At 37.9% G+C, this 24,914-nt stretch overlaps 1 protein-coding gene and 1 non-coding gene across 2 annotated transcripts; one reads left to right on the top strand and one right to left on the bottom strand.

The window, feature by feature from the left end:
* Nucleotides 1-1,065: 1,065 nt before the first annotated feature.
* LOC145121904 (uncharacterized) lies at nucleotides 1,066-1,389 on the bottom strand. The gene has a single exon (XM_079057587.1). The coding sequence runs from the start codon at nucleotides 1,387-1,389 to the stop codon at nucleotides 1,066-1,068; it is 324 nt and encodes a 107-aa protein (XP_078913713.1).
* A 1,219-nt stretch (nucleotides 1,390-2,608) lies between these two features.
* Nucleotides 2,609-2,715, top strand: LOC145123155 (small nucleolar RNA R71). Its single transcript, XR_013715029.1, has one exon. It is a non-coding gene; the product is annotated as a small nucleolar RNA R71 (small nucleolar RNA).
* Nucleotides 2,716-24,914: the final 22,199 nt, after the last annotated feature.

Genomic DNA, 24,914 nt, shown 5'->3' with positions numbered 1-24,914 from the left:
TTTCAAGCGGATAGAGTTCTGAATATTATAATTCAATAAAAATCATTTTGAAGGTAGCACTATATATAAAAATAAAGGTATCAGTATTTATAACATTTAAACTAATTTCCAACTACAACTTAAGAGTTTTTTTTAATTATGGTTATTAAATGATATTTATGATATCATGTATATATAGTTCACAAACATATGTTGAAACTTTATTCATTTGAGCCTCATCTTTCAACTAGTTTTTTTTTTTTAATTATGGTTATAAAATGATATTTATGATATCATGTATATATAGTTCACAAACATATGTTGAAACTTTATTCGTTTGAACCTCATATTTCAACTAATGGTTGCATCACCTACATGATGATGCAACCATGCTTCATTTTATGATCAAAATATGCAAAGGGAACCATTAGGTGGTGATTAATGTACATGCTCGATTCTTCAATGCTTTGAAATTAATTGCCGCTCAGAAACTATTTGTTGAAATGTATTATTCGTTGCCACATCCTTTAATCACCAAAGTGAATTAATCATTGTTCGGAAACTATTTGTTAGCGCCGCTTTACATGGGTACACGACTATTTTATATATATATATATATATATATATATATATATATATATATATATATATATATATATATATATATATATATTCATTAATGATTCATTTTGTTTGTTTGAAGATAATGTATATCAAAAATTCCTTACTTTCCTACCAAAATTTATCTTTTTATTTGATCTTTTCTCTCTCTCTCTCTCTCTCTCTCTTTTTTTTTTTCTTTCTTTCTATATATCTATCTATACGCAAAGACTAAATTGTCTTCACTCTGCTCACTAAACTGTCTTCACTCTCCTCACTAACTAAAGAACTTGGAGTTTTATACGCAAAGACTTCAAAAACCATTGGAATTGATGCTCGAGGCTTAGTACACTTGACTTGTTTAATGTTTTGAATTTCTTCTTCCATCAAATTCTCCAACTCTTTAATCTCATTTTCTACATCAATATTAAACACTTCATTTCGAACACAATCTTTCTTGAATTCGTCTTCAACTCCAATGGTCATTTATTCATCTCCCACTCGCAATGTAAGTTTTGACTCGCGAATATCCACCAAGGCTCGTGCGGTATTAAGAAAAGGGGATCCAAGGATAATTGGGACATTTGTATCCTCTTTCATATCTAGCACCACAAAGTCATTTGGAAAAACAAATTTCCCAATTTTCACCAAAATGTCCTCAACTATACCTCTAGGATGAGTCACCGGACGGTTAGCCGTATGAATCGTCATTTTAGTAGCCTTCAAATCTGGAAGATTGAGCTTTTGATAGAACGAATAAGGCATCAAATTTATACTTGCTCTAGAATCGGCTAAAGCAAATATCTTCATATTATTTCCAAATTCTCATGGAAGTGTAAGGCGTCCAGGATCTCCCATCTTCTTTGGTATTTCTCCCATAATAACCATGGAACTTTGTTCACTAAGGACAATCTTGGAGGTCTTCTCTAGTTGTTGGCGAGTGTCGAGTAAGTCTTGAAGAAATTTGGCATATTCGAGCACTTGTGCCAAGGATTCAATAAAAGGAGTATTGATACGAATACCCTTAACTCGCTTCATAAACTTGATATGCTCTTGCTCCAGTGGGTGAACTCTAGCTCGAGAAGGAAACGGTAGCGAAGGACGAAAAGCTTGAGTATCAGCAAAATTTTCCTGTTCAGACCGAGCCCACGTCGTGATGATTGAATCATCACGTCGTGAGAACGGTGGTTCAGTAAGATATTTATCTTCGACTTTTGATCTCTTTGGTTGTGGTTCATGTTGCCTTGGCTCTTCTTCTAAGGCTTCTAAGAACTCAGAAATAATGTCTTCTTCAGTCTTGATGGCCATGACATGCAGTTGTGGTTTATTATCGAGAATTTATGGAGGTAGTCGTTCGTTAACCGATGTAGTTAGTTGACCAAGTTGAGCTTCAATATTTTGGATTGATGCTTGATGATTTCTAAGTAAAACTTGCTAGTCTCTTATTGCTGCATCAATTTCACCATGTCGTTTTTCCGAAGCCTCCATAAATCTAGTAAGTATGGACTCAAAATTCACCATTCTTTTCAGGTTGTGGTTGTTCTTTTTGGTAGAAGACTAGACCTGTTTGCCTATATTTCTCTTCTTTTTGCTTTTTGTACTCATCATAAGGCAATCATTCTTTCTTTGGCTCCCTCCAGTCTTCATCATATGGGTCTCCACTTAAGTAGCATATTTAAGCTTTCCTATTCCTGTTTTCGTCCAAATGACAATCTTTCGTAAAATGTGGACCATTGCACTTTTCACAACCCATACGTATAACATGTATGGATTAATCCAACTTCGTCGTTCTTCGATCCATATTATTTAACATAATCAAAACACCCGCCATGCAGAAGTGCCACTCCCAATTCTTTTTGCTCCATCATTTCGAGGATTGTTATACTTACGCGAATGCTTAGAAAACTCTTCGATTAGCTCCTTAATTTCAGTGAGTTTTTTCTTCATTAAAGGTCCTTGAGAATGAAGGAGTTGCCTTGTCATTACATTTACCCCATCGTAGAAGATTGAGACTTCTTGTTCCACATTAAGATCATTTTGGGGTCAATTTCAAAGTAATACTTTGTAGCGCTCCCATACTTCATAAAGTGACTCTCCCGGTTGTTGCTCAAAGTTAGTTATTGCCATCTTGAGTTTGGACACTTTTGATGGTGGGAAAAATTATTCTAAGAATTGTTCACGCATTTGTGCCCATTTAGTAATTGCACCGGGTGGAAGTGCCTTTAACCAATCTTTAGCAGCTCCCTTGAAAGTGACTAGAAGCATTCTTAATAACACCGTCTCGCATGGAACATTCGAGATGTTGACGTAATCAGCGATGTCATTGACTTAGTCAAGGTGTTTGTAAGCATCCTCATGATCTTTCATGGAAAATGGAATATCCTTAAGTGCGGAAAGAATATGTCCTTTAAACTCGAATGTTGCGGTAGCGGGAATAGCGGGTTGCACTAAACCTAGACCGGTGTCCTCTCGAATTTTCTTTTTGTACGTCTCCATCGAAATGTCGGCAATGTCTGCCATGTTGTTTCTTGGCTTGCTTTCGTGTTCACTACTTTTTTCTGTTTCGTAACTAGCTTCCTTTTTATTAGTATTGTTCTTAATACCTTTAAAAGTACCTTCCTCTTTCAGTGTGTTGCTTGATTCTCCTACGTGCTTGCCCTTCTTTTTACGAAAAACTAATTTTAGATCCTTTAATGGTGATTTCCTTGGTGTGTTTGATTCTCCTACGTTCTTGTCCTTCTTTTTATGAAAAGCTGACTCTGGATCTTCAAGTAGTGGTGTCAAAGGTGTGTTTGATCTACGGGTCATACACTACTACAACAAAAACAAAAATAAAAACGTAAAAACAAACAAAAACTAATTAAAAATTCCTACTGAACGTTCACCGCGACGTGGTAATGATATCACCTCGTGTTGAAGCAGATAAACTAAACATAAAGCAAAAACGAACTAAAAACGCGAAATAGCTGAGTTCACGTCGTGAGTATTAAGAGCTCATGTCGCAAGTTCAGTAATTTAGAGAAACTAATGCTAAAAATTAACTTTTTGTAGGTTTTATCCCACAAAAATGATCGATTAACCTAAAACAGTTAGATCAAAAACTAAAGTAGCCGGTCCCCGACAATAGCGCCAAAAACTCTGATGTGTTGGAGATATCACCTTATCAAGCTTTAAATTTATATCCTAACTACTTATCTACTATTGCACCTATAGGCAGTGTACCTGGTCAGCGTATACTATAGTAAATTAAGTTGGGATCGAACACAGGGAACGGATTTAATTAACTAATTTAATTACTAAAAATTAACCTAAAAACAAGCAAAAGTTTAAATGGTTTTTATCTGATTTTTCAAGTTCATACAAACATAAACACTTAACTAACGATTTCAATCAAATTACTAAAAACACTTTCGTTTAGTTCGAATCCAATTCTCTTCTATGGTTAGTTACTAATTAAGGATCATTAAAGTTGGTTACCAAATATTATGTTATTAGCAATTCAAGTCTAAATTTACTAATTTTTTCACCAATTCATGAAGTACCTTGTATGGTCATACACAAGCAAACACGGAATTTGTTATTAATTGTAGATAAGTTATGTAAGATTTATCTAAACAAACACAATTATGGTCATAATTTATGTTCTGCAACACAACAACATTAGTTACTTTTATCACTTATCTAAGATTTGGTCGATCCTAGCTCTAGTAATTTGATAGTCACTAAACTACTAGTTATCAAGTTCATGTAATTTAATGGTCACTAAGCTACACAAAACCTGAATTCAAGCAATCAAAACATCAAATATTAACATGCCAGGTAATGAAAATCAAACACAAGCATATAACCAACTATTAAAATCCATAAATTAGATAACTAAATCATAGAGTTAAAGCTTCATCTAGCTAAACGAAAGCAACTAAATTCATCTACTCATGGATGAAAACATAGACATAATCTCAATAGAAATCGACATAATTAAAGTATACCAAACCAATGTAATGAATGTGTTCTTCAATCTCTTGATCTCCAAGTAAATCTCCTTCCAAGAATGTTTTGTGTATTTTCTGGACTCTAAATTTGGTTTCTCGGAATAATTCTCCTCCAAAAAACTCTCCAAAAGCCCTCCCAAATCGTAAGAATGAAGGAATATTTATAGATTTGGTAAAATCGCTGCTCACGTCGTGAGAATTGATGTCTCACGTCGATCGGTAGTAATCCTTATCTTCCAAGGAAATTAGATCCCGTATGCTAATCTTCTAAAACTTGATTCTCACGTCGTGAGATTTGATCCCTCACGCTGTGAGCTTGGCTTTTCAGCTGGAATCTTCTTCTTTTAAGCTCCAATCTTCCAAAGTTCCAATTCTTGTCAATTTTGGTCCTTTATCTTCAAGATTGTTCCTTTTGGCTGCAAAATACTATTTAATCTAATAAGTATCATATATCTTTGCATTTTACCAAAATATTAATTAAAATGTATTAAAATATTGCCTAAAAATGTGTATAAATATGGCAATATCAAATAACCCACACTTACCATTTGTTTGCCCTCAAGCAAAACTGGCTTATTTTAGGTCAAACTTTCATCACCAACATCACATAAGACAATCCATTTTGAACTCAACCATTATACCAATACCTCAGTGCATATATTTGTGTCTAAAGATCCTAACAACTTCCCAATCCTAAATACTCACAATCCTTATGAACCTTCACCCCTTAGTTTATACGACACTCATTTCTGCAACCCTCCGAATCCATCCTCAGAAATATTTCTTAACCTCAAGGTATTTTTGGTTAAGCTACCCAAGCATATATAATCTAGAAAAGTTACAACTTTGATACCACAATGGAGCTCTTTGAATTCTTCACTTCTTTGAATAATTGATCTTCGATTTCTTTGAATTCGCCACTTTTTATTGTTCGATTTCTGGTATCTTCAACTTTTTGATTCTTCAGAATTTTGTATCTTTTGATCTTCATACTTTGATAGCTCAAAAATTCTAACAACTTTTTGGTAATTTCTCTCTCTCTCTCTCTCTCTCTCTTTTTAAATATCTCACTTTTTTCGCTCAAATCCTACATGCTTAGGCAAGAGAGCTTTACTTCAACCTTTATTGGTTAGAGGTATTAGTCTAAGTGAAATGACTACATAAGCTCTCCAGGATAGATTTCAGGTACAGGCTGCAAAACTTATTATGCCATATAAACTACCAGATTACCTTTCATATCTCATGGCTTTTCACTGGAACTCGGGAAGCCACAAGTATCCTATAACATATGTTGACTCAGTTAAACATTTGAGCTCGCATTAGATCATCTCATATAACACTAGCAACTTAAGTTTCTAACTATCACTAAATTCAATTTTTATAAATTATTTTGAAATCTATTTGGTTTTTTTTAATTTTTTAATTTTTTAAGTTCCTAGCAATTTACTTTTTCGACCCCCTACCCCACACTTATTTCATACAATCCCTCGTTGTATGCAAAATATAATTTAAAAGCAATAAAAGGGAGAAGAAGGAAGATACTCCCATGGGGTAGTAGTAGCGAGATCAATTCTGAACGCGTGTGGAAAACTTGAACAACTTGAGTATGTGATTGGAACTTGGATCTTTTGAGATACGTAATTGTGCCGACAAAATGTGAATCAGAAACTTGCATCTTCAATAAGTGTGGTGCATAAGATCTTCAAAGCAAAACATCTCAATGTGGGAAAGCATACGTCACGTTGTAAGATTGGAAGAATAGAATAAAAATGCCAATGTTAATGCTCACGACATGGTAAGGATGGGTACGATGTGGTGTCGAACTAAATCAAATTCTGCATCTTGATGGCATCGAGCTCACAACGTGAGGAATAAAGGCTCACGTCGTGAGAACTGGGTCTTCACACATTGCAGTTTTGCAATAATTCTTCTATCCAAGTGAAATGCAATTGATCGTATAAATACAGTAAGACCCTTCTAAGACTCTATTTTTCTTGACTCTTGCCTCGTCTCTAGTCTCTTTTTTCTCACGAAATTGACCCCACACTTATTAAAAATCATGGGCATTGACTCATAACTCTAAATCACACGGCTTTTCTCGTGCGTTCTTGTCTCTATTCTCTCATGATATTTTACTAAATCTACAACAAAACAAGATATGGTAGAAAGAAGAAAAACAGCCATCACATAGTTTGATTACAAGTTTTCTAAACAAAACAAATAAAAACTAAAACACACCAAAACTAACAAAGAAAATAGAAACTACTAAAAATAAATGGATATATAGTCATTCTTCATCTTCATAATCTCGTGCTCCGCTAGTTCCTGCTCCGTCTCCCTAGTGCGATCAATACTCGCTCCATGAAGGGCAAATCGAGTATTGATTTCCGAAGTTAAGTGGTTGCGTAATTTGAAAATGTTGGATCATATTTTCCATGGTTCCACCTATCCAGTTCATACTCATGCTCGTCCGATCAAAATAACTCGCCATCATCTCATCACGGAATGGTTCTCCTCCCATGGGTGCATTTCGTTGCACCGGTTGGCCTTTTTCTCCTCGTCCCCTGACGTTCCTTCTTCCTCTCGGACGCGACTGCTGCTCGGGTTGCCCAAATTGCTCCCCATCATTATTAACCACAATGCTCCAATGTGTACCCATATTAACGATTACATTTATTGCTTCGAAATAACCCATAGTAAGATTGGTACCCTTAATGCACGTTAAAGTATGCATCACCCTTGGCATGAACACTCCATACGAATTTGCCAATCGGGTTACAAAATTCCTCCCGCGATTGGGCTCCAGACCTGTGACGTTACTGCCTTGCTTGCCAAATATTGTGCCAGAAAGTAAGGAATATTGCAGCAAACGGTTGGTGTGATTATGCTCCATATAAAAAAAACAAGTTCAAAGTTGTGACTTTATCACCATGTTTTTTGTGATTAATTGAAAACATCACTAGGCGGTGGATGAAACGATGAACTGGGTACTGGATTTGGATTTCCTGTGATACCCCGAAATGAAACTCGCCATTTGCAATTGTCTTACAAATTTCATACCCATTTATGCCTTGAGAGAATTCCCGAACGGACGATCATAAAAACCTATCAAAATTTGGAGACATTGTTTCTTGTTGTTCATACAAGCCCATTCTCTAAGCAAACTCAGCCAAACTACACTTAAAATATTGACCACCTAGAAGAAAAACCAAGGCATGCGCATAATAAGGATCAACCGTGTTTGCCTAAAAAGAAACCGTCGAGAAAAACTCCACACATAATTCCTTTAAAACTTCTTCCTTAATTGAAAACAAACTTCTCCATCCGTTACAAGTAAAAGACGCCCCAGTGTCAAAAAATGTCTTCGTGAGATACGGGTTCAACCTCTCCAACAACCCAATCTCATTTAGCTTGTTCCAATCTATGGTTGGAGAAATGGAAAACTCACGACTGTAAAGCCAACCCAACTTGTTTTTGTAATTGTTCAACATTTCTTGTGGAAGGTCATCGGGAAATTCATAAAACGGGTGCAAACTTGAAACATTCCTTTATTGATGTGAAGGAGCTACTCTTGGAATCATATTACCTGCAAAATAACCAGCAAACAAACCCAAAAATGAAAACCATAAATCAAATCAAAGACATAAAATTACATGAGCTATAAACACAGGTCTCACGTTGTGATCACATAGACCACGTCGTGAGTTCGGTCGACGAACAGATCAAAATCGAACATAACAGGAACAATCGAACTAAACATAAGGTTGGGGTTTTCTTAAAACTCAATTCTAAGTATGTCTAAGTAACATGCACCCTCTAAATCGCATACATTTGAATCGATTTTGACATCTAGGCGCAAACACAAAACCTAACTCTACTACATAAAATTAGAAAGAATTAACAGGAACAAGGGATGGAGATCTTTCCGAAATTTGAGATTAAACACGAAACCAAGAAAATAAAGAAGAAATTCGGCACAAAATCAAAGTGTGGGGTTGTGTTCGTCCGTTCGTGCAACTTGGTGGAAAATGATAGTTTAATGTTGAAGTCAGTTAAAAATATGCCCCCCCCCCCCCGCGTGTTTTTATGGACCATGATGTGGGCCTATTCCCACATAGTCTTATCAAGTTTTTTGACCAAAAATACCATTTTTATTAAAAGAAATCAACCAATCTCTAAGTTCAAACCCCACACTTGATTTTTACTTATCTTAAAAAAATACTTTATCCTAAAACCTAAAAACGCAAAAACTAAAAGTAGAACGAAAAGAAAAATGCAAACCGAACTCAGGTTACCTCCCGAGAAGCACTTCTTTTTGTGGAGTCATGAGTCGGACTCCGTGCCGCCCTACGTTGTATCGTTCCGAGTCTCAATCACCAATCGCACCTTCTGTTCCCTCCATCTTTTCTTGTACGCTTGCACCCTTCTTAGATATGCTTTTTTATAATTTTTCTTTTTTACCTTAGAATCGCCTTCTTCGAGCTTTCGTTTTACCCCTTTATTTTACACAACAAGTACCGATTCTTCTTCTTTTTCTTTTTGTATCTTCTTAACTTCAAAATCCTCCTTATCTAAAGTTAACTTTCTTACGTCTCGTGTAATATCTTTTTCTTCATCACTAGACACTAAATTGTCTTCACTCTCCTCACTAACTAGAGAACTTGGAGTTTTATAAGCAAAGACTTCAAAAACCATTGGAATTAATGCTCGAGGCTTAGTATGCTTGACTTGTTTAATTTTTTGAACTTCTTCTTCCATCAATTTCTCCAACTCTTCAAGCTCTTTTTTTCATCAATATTAAACACTTCATTTCGAGCGCAATCTTTCTTGAATCCGTCTTTAACTCCAAAGGCCATTTCTTCATCTCCCACTCGCAATGTAAATTTTGACTCGCGAATATCCATCAAGGCTCGTGCAGCATTAAGCAAAGGGCTTCCAAGTATAATGGGGAAATTTGTATCCTCTTTCATATCTAGCACCACAAAGTCATTTGGATAAACAAATTTCCCAATTTTCACCAAAATGTCCTCAACTATACCTCTAGGATGAGTCACCGAACGATTAACCATATTGTTAGGATTGAGTCCTTGTAAGATCGATTAGATTCAAACATGTAATAAAAATAAGAACACAGAATATGGATCAGGATGTGCTTAATGATTAAAAGCCACAGCCTCATAAGAGCTTGATGAAGAACTGCTACTGTAGAGGAGTGTAGGGTTTACAAGAATAGACGATTACTTCGGTACAAAATACAGTGCATGCATGCACCTTAAATAGTAAAACCCTAGAAATAAATAACGGGTGGACAGGCCTAACCCGGTTACAAAATAGACTATACAAAAAGCCTAATGACGCAACACCTTAATAACCCAAAAATCTCCCCTTTTTGCGTCAATTGAGGCGGGAGGCTCTTCACTGTTGTGTCTTCTTCGTAGTCTTGAAGAGCTTGGGCGTTACGCTGAGAAGTGTGTTGCGAAACACTATATACCAGCGAATCATGTATGAGTAATTCTTCTCCGCAACATCATCGTTCAACTTGCACTGGCTTGTAATCTCCAAAATAAATTCCAGACAAGTAGTGGAGAACAAGTGTTTGTCAGGCAACGCGAAGAGACATTTCTGGAAATCACCACGAGCTTCTAAACCATGATGAAACATCACAGTCCAGTTGTCCTTCTCAATCTTCCCCATCTTCATTTTGTTTATGTCTTTTTCTTTGCCAATGGGAAGAACTGTTGGTTTCCTCTTCAGCACAGTGGCAATCTCAACATCAAGTTTCACAAATTCATAGATGTACGAAACTAGCATTCACTTGATGTGATCCACAAGAGGCTCGTACTTCTTTTCTTCTTTCAAAAGGAGATGCATCAGAGTAATCTATTCGTAGGGGTTTAGGCATGGAAGATCTGCGAGAGAGAATTCGAAAACTACACTCTTCGAACCTTGAGCAGTTTTGAATTTTGCATTGACAAAGCTCTCGGTCTGAACTGGACCTGCAACTTTCACAGCTGTAATCTTTTGTGCAATCCATGTTTGGTACTGAGGCTTGCCATACTTCAAATGAAACTCCATTAGAGATTTATCAACCATCGAATTTGAGTCAGGAGCATTCGCAATCGTCGCAAAGCTATGAAACAAGAAAGCTTTCGTAGTGATCGACATGTCAAGCTGCGAATCAAGAGAATTGTCAAGATCAAACGAAGTGACAGGTTCCAGCCAGTGAATGCTTGGATTGTCGACGGCTTCGTTTAGAATACGCTCCAAGATCCACAAAGGAAATAAGGATTTTCGGCTTTCCAATGTGACCTGATCTTCACGTTCAGCTCTTTCTTTTTCTTCAGCCTCTCTTGCTATTCGCAAGTTGTCATCGAGGACTTGATCACGAGCTTTTCGTTTCAGTTTATCAGCTTCACTTTCTTCTTCTTCTTCATCGCTTTCTTCAATCAGCTTGCCTTTTTCCCTTCGAGCCCGAAGCTTCATTAACCTTCGGTTCGTTTGTTGATGTAGGCTTTGTAGTTTCTCCGGAAGTACCAGCGGCCTTCGAGGTTGGTTCTTTTGTTGATTAACCTTTCGTAGTCTCTCCCCTTTGTTTCGGAAGTGCCGAGGACTCCGAAACACCATCTAACACGTTCAGCATCGCGAAAGCAGGCCGAAGCTTGTCTGTTAGATGCCTTTTGACAGTGATAGTGATCAACGAATCATGATTTTCCACAATGTTGGAAATCAGAGAGTTGACATCTGCTATACAAATTTTCATGACGGCCTTTCGGACTTTAGCTTTCCAATCTGCCTGTTCGCCTGATTGAGTTTGAGAGATAAAACTTTGACTCTCTCAGTTTTCATAGCCAACTCATCCATAATTTTAATCTCCATCACCAATTCTTCGTGAAGTTTTTCAATCTTTGAGGAGATTGTGGCTTGGAAATCAGCATTTTCGGTCTGAATGGTTGTGCGAACCTTCTCAGTCTTAAGTGTGGACCCAAGACTTGAGAGTACTGCATTAGCCTTCGCAGTATTCGTCTCAAATGAAGACTGGAAAGTCGCCATGAAAGTTTGAGCATCAGAAATTAGTTTTTCGACTTTTTTGGTTGCTTCCTTGCAGACAGCAGCAAAATCAAGCACTGCTTTATTAGCTTTCTCAAGATTCGCATTATGCTCCTTCGTCATAGTCTGGAAAAAGGCCTCAACAGCTGCTTTAGAGTAGACATCGTTGGATGAAGATTTAGTGGACTCAAGCAACGAGTCCAACTTCTCGTTAATTTCTTTGACGTGCCCTTAAGTGACGGGAGCATTAGTGTCACTGTCAGCCTGAACAATGAAAGGGCTGTATCGGAAAGATGCGAAGTCTTCTTCATCACCTCCAAAAATGGTATCAGCATCACCTTGACGCAGAGGTGAGATGGTTGCAGTGGAGTGACCAAGAGTAACACCTGAAGCTCCTGCCCCTGCATCAGATGCGTTGACAGTCACTGGAGGTTCACTAGTGGTTGTTGTATTAGTAGCGGTGGATTCTGTGAACAAGGGGGTTGATTGGGCTAGAGAAGCCTGAGGTTGCGAAACCCTCACAGTAGGACATGGAGCGATGGTGATGGGAGTTGAAGTGGTTGGTGTAGATCGAGGAAGAGAAAAATATCTGAAAATATCATCTGTAATAGGTACAGATGTGGGCATAGTAAAGTGTACCTCAGGGTTTATAGTGGGTTGCTTAGAGACTTTTGGCTATGAAGACTCAACAACATCATCTTCTTATTCGTTGTGAACGTGCTCATCAGCACGAAGCTCAGAGACCGTGTTGTGCGAGTGCAAATCCTCATCTGCACTGGGAGTTGGAGTTCTAGGCCTACGAGATGATTTCTTGACCCGTTTTCTTGAAGGTTGGCCTGGTGAAGAGGGACGATACTTCGTTGTTCTTTTCGTTCCTCCCTTGTTGGGTTTGTTAGGCTCTTCAATGATTGTTCTCATTTCAGCAGTTAATGGACGAAAGCCTGAAGCTGGAATTTTGCGATAGGCTTCGAGGACTTTACTTGCTGCAGGCACATCACGAAACATAGCCTCAGTAATTCATCCTATGAAGGAGAACTTGGAGTTATCAGCCATAATGATGTTCGTTGTGTGGAAAATCTGAATAGCAGCCATGAGTGAATCTTGCATAACTGGAATGTGAAGCTTGTCAATCGCCCATTGAACAATAATTGTCAGGTTGGGAAACCTGGTGAGTACATATGGTTTTCAACCCACAATAATATAGTTATTATATTTAAACATCAAACAGTCAACCCAATTACCCATCCCCATTATCTTCTTTACTCTTAAGGATCTACCCTAAGAATCAGCTATTCCTCATTCATTCATTCCTAAGGAAAAGGCACGAAGTCCATCGTCGCTAGGGTCTATACAACAAGCACTAAGTCCATAGTCGCCAGGGTTTATACAATAGGCACTAAGTCCATAGTCCCCAGGGTTTATACATCATTTATTGACACTATTATTTTCGAGAGTCCACTCGCAATACATGTCAATGGGTTTTTAGAGTACACCGGGTGAACACATCGTTCACAACACCTACAGGTAGTGAGCACGCCATTGTTCCACTGGATTATCTAGAATAATCTGTGGTTGTCATCTATACTCTGCTAGATGATGGGGCCATTGCTTGGGTCATCGCTTCTCACCATATTTTATCACTCATATATCATCGCTCATCATTCATCTCATCTTTCATCGCTCATCATTTACCTCATCTTTAATCTACCCATCTTTTACCCAACACATTTTTTAGATATAAAATACATATAAAGTTTAAATCATTTAAAACATGTATAAAATCGTTCATCCATCATAGACAACAAGTATTCAGATAATATGCACACATAGCACGTAATTTATATAAAATAATTCATATCTATGTGTAAGATGAAAGTAACTATGCACTCACCTGCTAAGTTGGTGATTCTGAACTCAGACAGCGCTTCGCTTCTAAAAAATAATTTCCTTTGAAATCCAAAAACCCAAGCGGCCCTTCAAACCGGATTCCCCGTACCGCGTGCAGTTAAAAAGACATTATAACGACACTTATATAAGTCATAATAATAGACCAAATATTTATTATAAGTTCCTAATAACAATACTATATTTAAATAAAATCTATATTAAAGTAGGGTAGGCGTATCTCACTTATAGCGGGTTTTTCTTAAAAACCGGGCTCTGCTGGAGCAGAGCTTCTGAGTCGAAAAGCTCTTTTTCTCGGAGCCGTCGGGCGCTCCGGGGCTTCCTTCTAGTGCTAGGGAAGTTCCCTAGACTTTGGGGGGTTTGGGGGAAGTTAGAGAGAGAGTAGAGAGAGAAAGAAGATGTGAATTGTGTGAGAAATTGGTTGGCCCTCGCAGCCTTTTTATAGGCCGAAGGCTGCTGTCTACGCGGGGCGCACATGCGAGGCGCGCAACGCGTTCCTCAGTACGCAGGGCGTACCCTCGGACGCAAAGCGTTCGTACGTCGACGTGTTGGTCTACTGATGGTGCATCGTGTCTTCTTCCGGACCGAGCAAGGCGAGACCGCGGGGCGCTCCTTCTTCGTACGCAGCGCGTACTCGAACGCGAGGCGTTCCTCGGACTACGCGAGGCGTAGCCTCGCATCCAGCTCGCAAATTGCCATCCTGACTTCAAAAATTCATAAATCTCGCATATGAGCTCCATTTTCGATGTTCTTTATATCCACGCGCAGGTGGGACCATACTCTACAACTTTCGTTTAGACTCCGTCGGCCAATTTTGAATTTATTTTTAAAGTTATATTTTTAACAGGCCGGGACATGAAAAGTCCGTTAAAAATTCATAACTTCTTCATCCGACGTCCATTTTCTTCTGTCTATTTACCATTGAACTACTATTAACGAGACCTTCGATCGTTTAGGTTGTGTCGGATAAAAATCGGTCGATCTACCATTCGAACTATGGGCTGCATACTGTTACGCCGAAACTTAGAAAAATCATAACTTTCTCATACGAAGTCAGATTTGGGCGTTCTTTTTATGCACGCTTTCGGTTTAACATATTCTACGACTTTCGTTTAGATCGCTAAGGCTAAAAAGCACTCTATCGTAAATTGACTTTTTACGTCACGCGGTGTCGTGCCGGTTTTGTCGCGAAACTTCGACGGGCCATAATTTCTTCGTTATAACTCGGATTTCAGCGTTCTTTATATGTACGGAACCCTTGTGACATATTATACAACTTAGTTAAGATCATTTATTCTAAATAATCTTCTATCGAAAAGTCATTTTTGACACTTATTGTCTCTAAATTGACTAGCCCGGATCTGCGGGCGTTACAAACCATAGGAACAATCTCTGATTTCGTCAAGGCGATGACTAGAGGAGAGTAACTGAGACACTCGACAATGGGCTGAAGAAATCCGTCATATTTTTTTGGATCTAGGTCCAGAATAAGATTCTGGTTTGCCTTGATTTGAAGAATAATTGATTGCGCCGATTGTTCTTGAACATAAGAGGTTTTTAAAGAAGCAGCCATTGTTGCTTGATGGAGAAGAAGATAAACGGTAGAGAGAATTATCGCCTGAGTATTTTTAAATATTTTGAAAGTGGTAAGGAATAATGAACCGTCGAAAACCCTTTATACCATTAACCAGGAGAGAGAAATTAGGGTGACAATTGCGTTTTATTACTGAAACGTCGCCTAAAAAGGCGTGACTGACAACTGTCATGTCAGAAAAAGCGTGTTTTCAGGCGGCGGAAAAGCAGGCGTCGCTTCGAAATTTCATGCGCCCAAATCCAATCTTATCCATAAAAGCGTCGCTTCATTTTCGCCCTTTCGCAATTGATTCATTTACCACCTTTCGCAATTAAGACAGATGCGAACTTTTGCATTTATGTGCCACCGGCTGTTTTGCGAAACTGAAAGTAAACATGAGTGCCATGAACCAGACTTTTGAAAATTGCAAGGATCTTCGTGCGAGAGCGTGACAAAGATAAAGAAATAAATCAAAATAAATATCTTGGATTCTAGTGATGTCTTATAAAGACACGAAGCAGTGGATCCCGGGCAACGATCTCTTCCTTCAAAGTCAAGACAAACTAAGAAGTGTCTGTGTAGTTTCCCGTTGAAATACGATCAACTGTTTATTTAGAAACAGTGAACGACATCTTTTTTATTAAGCTTAAGGGTGGCTTCATCTCCAACCAAACTCCGAAACTTGATATAAGCACGAACGTTCGGATGAAGTACTTGTTTGATCAGTGTAGTCAATTGAACAAGTATGATTTGGAATTATTTAAGAGTGACTAGGATAAGTATAGAAATCTCATAAAATAAAAACTGTATCTATTGGGAAGAAACGTATTAGGACTAGAACATTATATTAAGATCACACAAAAAGAAAAAGAGATTCCTTAGTACAAACCACGAAAGTGGAGTTTCGTTAATTCCATGGTGAAAAGTCGAGAACGTTTAATTGTTCACCGTCAATTCATAAATATGTATTGGATTGTGGGTTTCAATTAATTCGTGATAATAACGAATTTCAGATCATTAACACAGATGTTATGCAACCATAAACCTCAGTGATAATATCTGAGAGTCTCAAGGGTTACGTTCATGGAAACGAAAGTGATGGAGAAGAGTGGGAGATGGTTCCAAAGAAATAGTGTACATCTGCTATGCGAAAGTGACAAAGCAGTTAACTCTTAACCCCAAAATGAGAAGAGTAAGGTAGCTCTTGACTTATGCGAATGAATTAGCCTAATTGGGAAGAAACGATCGGTATTATCGATTCATTAAGGCTTCAACATAGTATTTGAGGCCTTGGACAACATGCAACAACATGCTTCTAGGGACACTTAGCTAGTGCATAGATAGAAAATTTATATCTGCCCCATTATTCGTAATTGAGATTATCAAGATATGTTCCTCCAAACCTACTCAATTATCTGATATTATTCGTATATTATAATTTTATAAAACAGAATTCAAAATGAAAATAGAGAAAATATTTTTGTTATTTTGAGTTTTATGAAAAAGAAATAAAAACAAAAATGAAATATTTTTGGATTTTTGATTTTTTTTTAAAAAGAATTAAAACAGAAACAAATAAAATATTTTTGTATTTTGAAACTCTAAAAAGTAAATAAAAACATAAATGCATAATATACATAAGGATACAGAAAGCTCCAAACCACGAATGAACAGTTGACTGTGAGCCACTGCGAGCATTCGCATCGATTTGCAGGATAAAAAGATGACTGCGAATTACTACGAGCGTTCGCACCAATTCGCAGGACGACCAAAATACTATGAATGCGAAAGTGGTTTCAGAACTGATTCAGCTTCTATCACGACTAAGACTTGTAGAATGCGATTGAAGATTGGTTCAGGTAAGGCTTTCGTGAAAATGTCGGCTAACTAATGAGCGGATCTTACAAAATGTATCTTGACATTACCATCTTCCACGTGATCTTTGATGAAGTGATACCTCAATGCTATGTGTTTCGTCTTTGAGTGTTGCACTGGGTTGTGACATATGCGAATGGCACTTTTAGAATCATAATATAGGGGGATTCGCTTCATATTTATGCCATAATCACTAAGTTGGCGTTGAATCCAGATAAGTTGTGAAGTGCATGAGGCAGCGGCTATGTACTCAACTTCAGCTATTGATAGGGAGACACAAGTTTGTTTTTTAGATTGCCAACTCACAAGTTTTCCATCCAAAGATTGGCATCCGCCCATTGTACTCTTTCTATCCAGTCCACAACCTCCAAGATCAGCATCCGAAAATGCTTGCACAAAGAAACTTGAGCTTGATGGGTACCATATTCCTAGTGATGATGTTCGTTTGAGATACCTGAAGATATTATTGACAACAATCATGTGGGGTTCTCGAGGATTCGCCTGAACCCTAGCACAATAGCAAACAAAAAACATGATATCTGGATGATTGGCAGTTAGATACATCAATGACCCTATCATTTGACGATAGAGAGTCATATCAGCAACCAGCTTGTCCAGAGATGGTGTTAGTTTCGTTCCGAAAGCCATTGGAACCTTCACCTTTGAGTCTCCCACCATTCCAAACTTAGCGAGCAAGGTCTTTGTATAAGATTCTTGGTTGATAAAGATATCTTCTTGACTCTTTCTTATGTTCAAACCAAGGAAAAAGTTAATCGGACCCATGGAGCTCATCTCAAATTTAGTTTCCATCAACTTTCGGAATTCAGCTGTTAAGTTGGGGTTAGTTGATTCGAAGATGATGTCATCAACATAAATTTCGACGATCATCAAGTGGTTACCATCTTTCTTGCGAATGAAGGTTGGGTCAACTAATCCCTGTTTAAATTTAGCCTGTTTTACAAAAGCGAGTAAGTGTTTCGTACCAGGCTTTTGGAGCTTGCTTCAGACCATAGACTGCTTTGTCTAGAACGTAACAGTGATTGGGATATTTTTCGTTGATAAACCTAGGTGGTTGCTCCACATATACTATCTCCTCTAGCTCCCCATTCAGAAAGGCATACTTAACGTCCATATGATAAACTTCAAAGTTTTTGTGTGCTGCATAAGCCAGAAAGATGCGAATAGATTCTAGCCTTGCAACGGGTGCGAAGGTTTCTTCGTAGTCAGTGCCTTCTTCTTGGAAATACCCCTTAACCACTAAATGCGCCTTGTTTCGTATCACATTGCCCTATTTATCAAGCTTGTTACGAAACACCCATTTTAAACCAAAAACAGATGCATCCTTTGGTGTTGGAATCAGTCTCCAGACTTTGTTTCGTTCGAACTCATTGAGCTCCTCCTGCATTGCTTGCATCCAATCAGAATGATCAAGAGTAATTTGAACATTTTTGGGTTCAACTTTGGAGATTAATGAATTGAACATGCAATATTCCACTTTAGAGAATAAAGCAGTTTGCTTCGCCTTTTGTTGTGCTCTCGTAAGAACTCCTGAAGACGATTCTCCCATGATTTGAGTTTTTGGATGATCTTTGGTCCATTTGGTCAAAGGAAGATAGTTAGGATCATATGTAGGATCCAATTCAACATTCACATCCTCAAACCCTGACTGTACATCCGAATCTTCATTCACATTATTATTCTCCCCCTCGAATGAAGAAAATTCCTCTATTTCAAGAATCGGATTATTCCCCTGGAATAGACTTCCATGGGTCTCTTGTGGAGTTGAATGCTCCCCATGGACAGGTGTATCAGGTGTTGGGTTTGATGTTGAACCCTCCCCCTGAATTGGTGTGTTCGTATCTTGTGGCTCTTTCGCACTTAGTGGTTCTTGTTCCAAATCTTTCGCAGCGTCGTCTATGATTCTCTTCAATTCATCTACCTTGTTGTCAGCTGCTTTCGATTCTGAGGAGATTTCCTTCTCTGGTTCATCGAATAAGATCATGAACTCCTCGTAGAGAGTAGAGAGTGGAATCGTAGCTGAATTTGGCTTAGGAAAGATTTCCTTTGATTGACTGCCATTCGCCTGATACCTCTTCATATAGTTGTCATCGAACGTGACATAATAGGTTTCTTCTATATTTTTAGATCTTTTGTTGAGAACCCTATATGCCTTAGAGGTCAGCGAATATCCCAAGAAGATACCTTCGTCAGCCTTCACATCGAATTTGTTCCTTTGCTCTTTGGAATTGAAGATAAAGCACCTGGAACCAAAAACATGGAAAAACATGACATTAGGTTTTCGATTATTTATAATCTCGTAGGGAGTGACAGAAAATCGCTTGTTGAGAATTGATCGGTTTTGGGTAAAGCATGCAGTTCGCATCCGCCCAGAAGTAAAGCGGCAGATTCGCAAAAGAAAGCATGGTTCTCGCAGCCTCACACAAATACCGGTTTCGCCTTTTAACGACCCCGTTCTGTTGATGAGTATAAGGAGTAGAAAAGTTGTGTGTTACTCCTTTCGCAGTCAAAAATTCTTCAAACACTTGGTTTTTGAATTCCAACCCATTGTCACTGTGAATGTTGCGAACCAGCTTTCGTAGTTGTATCTCGATCTGCTTTATGAAAGCCTTCAGCTTCGGTGTGGCTTCAGATTTCTGCTTAAGAAAATACACCCAAGTGAATCGAGAAAAATCATCAACAATTACGAGAATATACTTATTACCATCGATGCTTTCAATTGCAGACGGACCACAAAGGTCTATATGCAAAAGTTCAAGCGATTCTATGACTTTTGTATTTACAACAGTTGGATGACTCTTCCTACTTTGATTCCCCATTTTGCAGGCTACACACAGATGTTCCTTATCGTACTTTAGAAGAGGAAGTTCTCGCACATGATCACCAAGAACAAGCTTTTTGATATCTTTGAAGTTTAGGTGCGAAAGTCTACGATGCCACAACCAGCTATCATCTAATGAAGCTTTCATGAGTAGGCATATGGAAGGCTTCCCTTTGATAGGATTTATGTTCAGTGGATACATATCGCCTTTGCGTTTTGACTTTAGAAGCACCGATTTTGTCTTCTTGTCAATGATTTCTAATCCTTCATCGTCAAACGAAACTTTCAAACATGTACCAACCACTAGCTGTGAAACACTGATCAGGTTGTGTTGTAATCCTTCCACATAAGCAACCCTGCGAATGGAAAATTCTTCGTTCATGATCATCCCATAACCCTTAATTTCACCAAGAGAATTATTCCCAAACTTCACTCTTCCACCATCTTTTAATGCTCTATACTCTCATAGCTCCTCCTTTCTACCTATCATGTGACGTGAGCAGCCACTGTCGATATACCATTCAGAGTCAAACTGCTCGTCACGAATCACCTGCAAAAATCAAGCAGATTTAGGAACCCAAAGTTGTTTGGGTCCTTGTGAGGCTTTCACAGCAAAAGTAATAGTAGCATCAACCAAATAAGTTCTTTTAACTAAAGTGGTGCTATCTTTCTTGGTTATTTTAAAAACAGTAATCCTATTGACTTTTAAGTTCTTATCTTTTGAAAATAATTGCTTTTGTTTATTTAGGATTTGTTGTTTGACAACCTTTTTCTCATCTCTTTTCGAATTAGATTCGGACCTTTTGATTGGAATTTTAGGCTCCGAAACCATCTTTCCTTTACCCTTAACATCGTTTGATGTCTTGGGAGAATGTAAAACGTTTTTGTTAGGAAAGTGTTGAGATTTTGACCTTTCTATGGGCTTCGCTTGATTTGAAAAATATGGTTTTTGGAAAACTTTTTGTTTTAAAGCCTGTGGTCACCAAGATTGACTTTGTGAAAAATGCCTAGGTTTCGCATATGAGGAGACTTTCGCATTTGGATTGATAGGTTTTTCTTTATGAACAAAATTTGGATTCTTAGACTGCCAAAACTTCTTTTGCTCCTTGAGATTTTTGTTATATCTCACATTCCTTTGACGTTTTTGAGCTACGAATTGCTCAGAGGATTTGTGAACATTGGCCCTTAGTTTCTGCTTTCTGATGGGAGTTTCGTCGTGTACTGACGATGTTTCGCTTGGAACGTTTTTGGTTCTACTTGGACTCCCCTTTTCGTAGGTCGCATTAACCTTGTTTAATGGTTCAGCCACGTATCTGCCTTTCACCCTCCAAGAGGTCCTTTCTGAGAGACCTACTGTTTCATCAGCATTATCGGTAGGAGCCGACTAGATGTATTCATCGCATCCATCTTTGTTGTCTTTGTCGACCAGGGACGTTAATTTAACTGTTTGATTTTTGTTTAGTCATTTTGTTGCGAAAACCTGATTAGGTACAATTTGAACCTTTGGGAAAACAGTTGCTTTTTCCTTTAAACTTTTGTTTTGTTTTCAAAGACACGTGCGAACTCAACTGAATTTTCAGAAATTAAAGCCTTCGCAGGTTCAGGTTCGCTTTTAACAAACTCAGAGCAATCAACCTCATCCTCCACAGAGATTTCACTCATATCACTGTCATCGTCGAATTCAGATGTATTTTCAATGTCAAGCTTATTTTCTGAACTCAATTTAGTGGATAACGAGTCAAACTTCTGCACAGTATCAGATTTGATTTTTTGTTTGTCATTTTCATCCAAAAGTTGTTTTAACATGTTTTTGTGATCTTTGGACTTTATGTATGATTCAATTTTGTCCAGTCCTATTTTGTATGCATCTGAAACTTCGTCTGATGAGACGATGGATTCACACCTGTAGCAGTCAGTATCTATTTCATCATCTTTTAATTCAAGGAATGGCAAAGATCATCTTATGAATTTTCTTACCAATCTCACAGTCAAGGTGCAACTGGGTAATATTGAAATAAAGTCTTTTTGCAATCAAACAAAAAATATTACGTTGTTTTAAAAGCATCAAATTATCCCTTTGCAAATAAATTAACTCATCCCTAGACTTAGACAAATCAGACTCCAACTTTTCAATCCACATGCGTCTTTCTTTACTCTTTGACGAAACCCTGCTGAGTTGATCAGTTAAGTTAGAGTTTGTTAAACGAGTTCGTTTTAGACTGTTACTAAAACTTGAAAATGTATATTTTAAATCGTTTAATTCAGTTTCATATCTAGATACATGTATATTATGTGATTCGAGAATAGAGTTTACCTTGTTGATCACCTGCTCGCATTCGCTTATATGTTCAGGAGTAGGTTTCGCAGCGAAACAACTATCAGCACCACGTCCACCATCAGTGGCATATCCTCTCATCTCTGACACTTCATTTGTCACCATCAAACACCTTCTACTAAATTGCGAAACTTCGTCCTTCGCCACGAAGCTCCTTCCATGAGTAGGCCTGCGAACCTCCTCATCTTCAGAGTCAGTCGACCAGACTTCAACCCTGCTAAACTCGTCTTCAGCTTCGTTTTCTTGCACAATCAAAGCAAGCATAGAGTTATCAGCATTCTTTTTCTTCTTGATCTCCTCGAGTTTCCGGAGATAGTATGTCTCATCGTCTTCTCTTTCCTTCTTCTCGTTCATCCTTTACAGCATGCACTCCTTGGCTAGATGGTTTTTGCCATGACAGTAGTTACAATCATAGCCAGAGTCACTCATAAGTTTCTTCTCCTTCTTGTCCTCTTCCTTCTGAGAGTTGTTCGTACTCTCCTCCTTTACCTTCTCAGAACTGTAGCTGCCCTGCCAATTTTGGTTCTTGTTCCGGCTGAAGTTCTTCTTTGCGAACCTCTTTGGGTTGGATACCATCATTGCAAACTCTTCCTTCAAAAAGTTCACAATCGGAGAGATCAGACTCCGAACCATCATCATCTACAAATTTCTTAACCTTCGCAACAAGGGCCAGTGATCTCATCCCAAAAACTAACTTCCCCTCTTTCGTCACTTCGTCTTCATGTGACCTAAATATACCAACAAGATTTGCCAACATGTAGTTCTTGAACTGTTCATGTGCTTTCACTATTGAAACCACAGCTTTCCACACCGATCTTAGCCCGTTCATGAACGTGACTTTTTGCTCAATCAGCTCACGTCCAATCTTGTGTTTCATCATCCTACTGAGAAGATGATTGTATATGTTGAAAGTTTGATCTAAACTCTCTTCAGGCTTCTGCACAAAGGCTCCAAACTCTGAAAGCGGTAGGGTTTGAGTATAGTGCTCAAGATCTGTATCAGTTGAGTATAATTCCTTGAGTCTATCCCAAATAGCTTTTGATGTATTGCATGAACTCACCAACCAAAACGTGTCTGGTGGTAAGGCAAACCTAATAATCCTCACCGCCTTAACGTTGCTAATCAGCTTGTCCTTCCCGTCTTATGGAACGTCTTTGACTTCAAGAAGAACCTTGTTATAATCTCCTTGAGTCTTTATTTCTCTTCTAGTTCCCGTATGAGTAACCCTCTGAACAATTATGGCTTCCCATATCAGATAACAATTATCTTCGAGGCCAAAGACGTAATCTTCAAAATGCAACGCCCATACTTCATATTCATGGGGAATAAGATAGGGATCCTAGTTATTGAGTTAACGTGAGAATCGTCTGAATGCATGTTTGTAGATCGAACAAAACCTGTATGAACCAGATGTGTAAACTGTTGGATTAGGTGTCTAAGCCCATAACTATTTTGGTATGTACTTGACCCGATTATGAGCATGGTACTTTTGGGTTGCCTTCACCTTAGCAACTGATAGGATCAATTATGGAGAAAGAGGATTAATTATGATTTATTAATATATTATGTGAATAATATATTAAAAGATAAATCATATTGTTTAATTAATATTGATCAAGAATTGATTTAGAATTAGTTTTGTGGTCAAAAGAGATTAATTAAATTAAGGGGACTAATACTGTAATTATAAGATAGTTACAAAGTTGGGCTTAGGATCCATAAGGAAGCAATGGACGAATTCTATATGGGACTCCATATAGAAATCATCCAAGGGGCCTTCTAGAAGGATCCTTTGGGTTGCTTAAGGAATAAGAAACTGGATTAGGGTTTCCTAGTTGATAACCCTAGAATCCTAACTATAAAAAGAACCCTAAGGCTCCCAAAAATCGGACCTAACCCTTCTAAGAGTGCCTTGGACGATTTTTGTGCTTCCTCCTCTCTCTCTCTTGTTCCTCCTTGTTGCTAGTAGTGTTTGTGACTCCATTAGAGGAGCAACACTTGGGGCACTAAGCTTTCAAGAGTCAAGGACTTTGTGGATTGTGATTGTTATTTCTACATAACAATCAAGGTAAGATCTAAACCCTAAATCATATGTGATTTCGAATTTGTATGCTAGACATTAGGGTTATTGCTTTGGTATTCAATGTTATTATGTTCATAGTAGAAAACCTAGATCAAAGCAATTAGGTTTGCATGAACACCATAAGATTGATGTTATGCTCATAACCCATCAGTGGTATCAGAGCTTAGGTTGTTTTTCTAGTGAATAGATGAAAAAGTGAACTGCCAAAGATTAAGAAAATCGAAAATTTTAGCTTCTGACTGGCTGACTCGCCGTGTCCATGTATGGACTCAACGAGTTGCATGAACTCGACGAGTTCCATAGTGGACTCGACGAGTCCAAGGGGTCTGGTGCCGTGATTTTCGATTTTCTGGCCAGATTTTGTTGAGGATAATTACCAAAACTCGATTTTCTTCCTAAAATTCGATTTTTTAAGTTTGGTATAGTTATCCTTATCAAATTTGGTGGATTTGGTTAAATATAGATAATATAGGATTATTATTAGTCAAATATTTGACATAGTAAGTTTGAAAAGTTTCAATTTACATCCTTTAGGTTTTATAGTTTAAATTTGAACTTAAAAGTTTTAGTTTTTGAAATTTAAATAGTTAAACCCTAATATTTTGAAAGGTTTCAAAATTTTTCCTCAAGTTTTTGGAATTTATAATTTGATTAAAAAGTATTAATTTTGAAATATTAAATTCTAG

Source organism: Lactuca virosa, chromosome 6 (assembly GCF_052849685.1).
Source record: "Lactuca virosa cultivar CGN04683 chromosome 6, Lactuca_virosa_CGN04683_v6, whole genome shotgun sequence".
In the NCBI taxonomy this organism is placed as follows: domain Eukaryota; kingdom Viridiplantae; phylum Streptophyta; class Magnoliopsida; order Asterales; family Asteraceae; genus Lactuca; species Lactuca virosa.
The sequence above is the reverse complement of the archived record's forward strand: the minus strand, read 5'-3'. Positions and strand labels throughout refer to the sequence as shown.

Excerpts from the sequence above, each read along its gene's own strand:
- LOC145121904 (XM_079057587.1), bottom strand. The coding sequence starts at position 1,389 with ATGAAGATATTTGCTTTAGCCGATTCTAGAGCAAGTATAAATTTGATG.